This window comes from Stegastes partitus, unplaced genomic scaffold (genome assembly GCF_000690725.1).
Source record: "Stegastes partitus isolate 25-593 unplaced genomic scaffold, Stegastes_partitus-1.0.2 Scaffold103, whole genome shotgun sequence".
In the NCBI taxonomy this organism is placed as follows: Eukaryota; Metazoa; Chordata; class Actinopteri; family Pomacentridae; genus Stegastes; species Stegastes partitus.
This window is the reverse complement of record NW_007577834.1, coordinates 405781-410951: the sequence shown is the minus strand read 5'-3', so window position 1 is coordinate 410951 and position 5171 is coordinate 405781. Positions and strand designations below refer to the sequence as shown.

At 41.2% G+C, this 5171-nt stretch overlaps 1 protein-coding gene across 1 annotated transcript; it reads right to left on the bottom strand.

Annotated features, from left to right (window-relative positions):
* Positions 1 to 201: 201 nt before the first annotated feature.
* Positions 202 to 2434, bottom strand: tpbg (trophoblast glycoprotein). Its single transcript, XM_008277615.1, has one exon. It carries the CDS (start codon positions 1952 to 1954, stop codon positions 815 to 817), a length of 1140 nt encoding a protein of 379 aa, XP_008275837.1. The 5' UTR covers positions 1955 to 2434; the 3' UTR covers positions 202 to 814.
* Between the last annotated feature and the right edge of the window lie 2737 nt (positions 2435 to 5171).

Here is a 5171-nt window from a genome sequence, read left to right as displayed (position 1 = left end):
ACCGTGGAGATACTATAAGTGTCTGCAACATGGAAAAAAAAAAGTGCAGGCGTTTCACACATTGCTGAACTCTTCGACAGCTGAACTCAGATTTAGTGTTTGTCATATGGTTTGCGCTGGCTGCGGCCCTGAACTCCTCCGTCGAAGCCTTTCGGATCACATTCTTCAGTCTTAAGATTAAAGGCCCTCAATTGAGACACATACCAGCAATCCAGAGGCATTTTATTGTGCTGAATATCTTTACAGAAAAAAAGAGCAATCACATCCACCTACTAAATCCAAAAACTATGCAATGTGCACTATAATCATTCAAAAAAGGCATATTTGATATATCACATATTCACGTATTTTTTTAAAAAACAAACTCAAGCAGTATAACATTTCTCTGCAGCAGAGGCATAATGAGGAGAATGCAATGATCGACTGTATGTTTTTGCCAAGTATTCTTTCATTTAAAAGTCAATGCACTCCATCCGGTTATCCTTTAGAAAGAGTAAAAATAGAACATATCACTCTTTGCAACTCTCCAAAAACCCCTTTTGCCATGACTCATTGTCCATGCAATGTTACACGGAGAAAACGCAGTTGACATCACAGCTGCCAGGTACTTGTACAGGACATGCAGCAGTGGTTGAGTGGGAAGTCGTGAGAGGGTTTAATTAGGAGCTCTGACAGGTGTAAAATCTGAATAGTACCATGGAGAGGGGTGGTGGTGGTAGGGGGAGGAAGGAGAAGGAGACTTTCATGCAAATCTTAATAGTATAAAGTCATTTAATATCTCACTGCAAGGTCCCAGACAGTGTCCCGTCCTCCCTCACACGTCCGAATTGATGCTCAGGTTGGCCAGACGCGGGTCAGAGTTTATCTCATATCTGTAATGGTACCCCTCCATGTGGTCCCGACAAGCGTCCCGGATGTTGTACATCCACCGCTTGATGCCTTTTCTGTTCAGGTAGAGCACCAGCAGGAATATGACACCGATCAAGGCCAACACCAGTCCCAGGAACACATAAGAGGTCTCCAGCACGCCCTCCATATCGGTGGAACACTTCAGCTGCGACTGCTGCAACTGTAGGAGCGGGTGGAGTCTCAGGGCCTCCGGGTCGGCGCAGGTCAAGTTCTGGATGTCGACCACCTGAGTGGAGTTTTTAAGCCACATCAGCACGTCTTCAATGTAGCAGTCGCAGCGCCACGGGTTCCCCGCCAGCCGGATGTGGAGGTCAGGCTTGAGACCGAACTCGGCCAGTGTGGCAGGGGGCAGGTCCCTCAGGCTGTTGTCCCTCAGGTCCAGGTCACGCAGCGGGGGCACCTTTAGAGTCCCGTTGCTGATGGTGACGATGGAGCTGTTCTGCAGGTTGAGGTTGGTCAGGCTGGACAGGTTGCCGAATATGTCCGGAAGAGCCACAAGGTCATTGCTGGACAGGTCCAGGGCTGCCAGCTGGAGGAGGCTCCCGCTGCGCAGGAAGTTTAGGTCCACCTCCATGAAGGAAAGATTGTGAAAAGACCTGCTGAGGTTCAGGAGCTGCAGTTTTGTGTCATTGGGGAAAGCTCTTTGACTGAAATTCAGGATTCTGTTGTTGCTCAAGTCCAGCCGCAAGAGGTTTGGCAAGTTGTCAAATACCATCGCTTCCACGTACTCCATCCCATTCCCACTGAGATAGAGATCAGTTAACTGTTCCAGGCGGGTTGGGAAAGAGGCCACGCTGATGTTGGAAATGTTGTTTCCTGTGACGAACAAGAATTTGGTATTGGCCGGTAAGGAATGCGGAATCGCGTCCAAGTCCTGGTTTTGGCATTTCACAGTTTGTGAGGAGCACAAGCATCGGTCCGGACAGCCGTGACAGGACAGCACGACGGCCAAGAGCAAGAAAAGTAAACGCATCACACCGGACTTGTGCAGTCTGCCTCGGATCTCTCCACGATCACAACCGCACGACGAGTTCAACAGGCACATCTTGGACTCGAAACAAATCTGCGGCGGATCAGACGATCAGCTTCCCAACAAATCCCACCCAGTCGCCGCCTTTTTTTTCTTCTTTTTCTTTTTCTTCCGCGGGGAACAAAGGCAAAGTTTCTTAACAGAGCTTCTCACCTTTATCCTTTCGAAAACTCCTCCCAACTTCACACAGCTACCCCCACACCATCCTGCTCCAGGATGAGTCTACATTTCCATGAAGCTCACAAACTTCTGCGCTCCTCCTCGTTTGTTATCAGGCTTTTCAGGAAAGAAAAGCTTCTTTTTTTTTCTCCTCCTCCTTTCTAATTTCTCCAGTCCGACACAGAACGTAAACCGGTGTTGACTGTGGCTGCTGGTTAAGGCTCCTTTTCTCCCAGAGGTGCCATACATCAGGCTACAGTCGTACTTCCAGCTTGCCGCTCTCAGATCTTTGGGAGTCAGACGGGAAAGAGCAATCGGAGGCAGCGGCGCGGCGCACAGCATAGCAAGGAGGGAGCGTACCATTATCCAGCGAGAGGGGGGTGGACACAAAACTCACACAGGTTTCCTTTAGGCTTCTGTTGAAATTTAACACGCTACGTAAATCTCTGTCTTCATTTTTCCTTTTCTTTTCTTGTAATCCACCTTAACCCGAGGATAAAACATCGAGTATTGGAAAAATTGCAACAAGTTTTCCTGAAATGCTCTGTAACTTAGTCGTGGCGCACTATAAAGGGGGGTTCAGGTTAAACCATAGGACACTGAAGCCTCACTGGTGGAGTTTTCATAACCAATATTGTGTTTAATTACTAAACCTCAGAGCTTGTGATTGCAAAAAAAAAGAAGTTTTAATTGTAAACATCTTGTTTGAACAACAAAAATGATTGCATTTTATTGATTGTTAAAAAGCAATTAAAATTTTACTCTTGGCCCATCCTAATAGCTTCTGTTAATACCTTGAAATTAGGGATACAGGATAGTTTTCATGTTCTCACAGTGCTTACTTACACTTATTTTTCGGTGTGAACAGAAATTGAATATTGACATCGGTAATATCGGTTATATCAGAAATCTTAATATCGGATATCGGATATCGATATCGGCCAGAAATTTTTATATTGTGTATCATTACTTGAAATACTAAAATATTCGATTTAGTCAGATTTTCGGAAAAAGCAAATGCAACAAACTGTGCCAGTTAACTTGGCAGTGTAAAACTAAAGTACAACTGCATAGAAAAGGACTCACAGCAACAAATCAGTGAATCTAAATTCTAAAAGTATCAATGATCGATGATTTACTTTGAAAAAAATAAGCTTAGTAAATGCATAACTATGTACAGATATGCAGCAAATGACTATCACATTGCATGCGGAAAAGAAGGGGTGGGAAATGAAATAAAAATACAACATTAAAGGAAGAAGAGACAGGAGGAAAAAAATAATATATTCATGGATGAAAGACAGTAAAAGTAAATGGAAACTAATTTAGATTTTGCACCTCCAATATTTTAATTAAACAGACAAACTGACCCATATTTTTGCATTGAATCTCCCACTTTACCAACAAATGTGTCCCAGTCAACCATAAAGTTATACATCCACAAAAGATGGGGAAAGGGAGAAAAAAAAGGATTTTACATTCATATACCTAATTTTAAAGTAATTTCTACAGTTTGATTTCACTGTAAATGCATTAATGAAGGGCTATTTATATAAAGAAAAAAAAAAACTGTTATGGTCTAGAGAGAGATTTGCTGTCCCACTTTGCATTGTGTCACCCAACTGAATGATAGCCAAAAATTCCAAAATGGCATTTATTGCAATACAATACGTTCCCACAATGTTATTTAGCATCGAAATGGGTTTGTTTTTTGGGGGGGTTCCTGTGGGTAAACCAGCTTGATCTATAGGCTTTTCAAAAGATGTGACATTCAGTTCAGTTCAGCAAAAACTGCATTTGACATGTCATGGTACCCGTGGAAAATATTCAGAGCATAGAGGAACAGAGAAGCAAAAAGAAAAATGTTAAAGGGAACACATTAATCATTGACTTCGCTGATAGTGTCTGAACTTATATTTACTGCTATTTATTTAGAAAGGCCACAATCCCTTTAAATTCTATACCATTAATACCAATAAAAACAGACAGAAAACACTGTCAAGATTTATTGCATTCCAACAAAATACAAACATTGACAATAAACCCAAATTATGGTAAAATAAAATAATTATAAAAAAAACATTATTTGTGATCATTTGGATAAAGTACAGACTGAAAAAAAGAATTCAGAAAAAAGTTTAAACACACTTCTAAACAATTCAAAAGCTCAGCATCTTTTCATGCAGATGCAGAAGTGTTATTTTTTTCTCTTATTGTTATTATAATTTTTTTTTTTACATATTTTGACTGGAAAAAATAAATAAATATTTGTATATGCAATTTTTTAAATGTGTGGCTGAATGTTATTGATTTTGAGATGACTTTTCAGGTGTCATTTTAGAACATTAACAATTTAACAATATGTCTTTAAATCAAATGTGACAATAAAAAGGTCTGCAATGGCTCTCTGTAATTGTTAATAAGAGAATTTGCGACAACAGAAATGTTTATTTTTTCCACCTACCCTTTTGAGAGGTGGCAGACTGGTGACCTTGTTGTGGAAACATTGTCTGCTGGATTATGCAGGATTATATCGCTGAGAAGAAAAACCGTGGATGTGTTCATGCTTGAACGGTGAGGGAGGGCATGCTCATCAATATGTCATATTTGGAAGCCCCCAATGTGGATCCCTCTGTAACCCTAGCTTTACCCTCCTTTGACCCTCTCCTATTCTTAGCCCTGGGTCAATGTGACAATCATCTGAGTAATTCCATGAAACCTGGATTGTGACTGAAACTGATACTGCACCTAGAGTCTATCGGCTGAGTATAAAACTATTGTAACTGACATGATGTTTCTCTTTATGGGTTTTCCCCTCACCAGTGCCAGCATCTCTTCTCCTGAACTATTTAAAGAGTCAGTCACCCAAATTACTATGGAATAAAATGATTACTAAAAGTTAAAATGAGTATGAATAACCTACAAAATACACTGATCACACAGCTGGTAGCTAAGAGTGGTCATCCTGGTGTAGCGCAGTGGTTCTCAAACATTTGTGTCACACAAGGCGCACCGTTTGTGAAAAGTAGAAGTTTCAATTCAATTCAGTTCAATTTTATTTGTATAATGCAGT

What these genes read in the sequence shown, in the direction of transcription:
- tpbg (XM_008277615.1), bottom strand. Translation starts at nt 1,954, where the DNA reads ATGTGCCTGTTGAACTCGTCGTGCGGTTGTGATCGTGGAGAGATCCGA.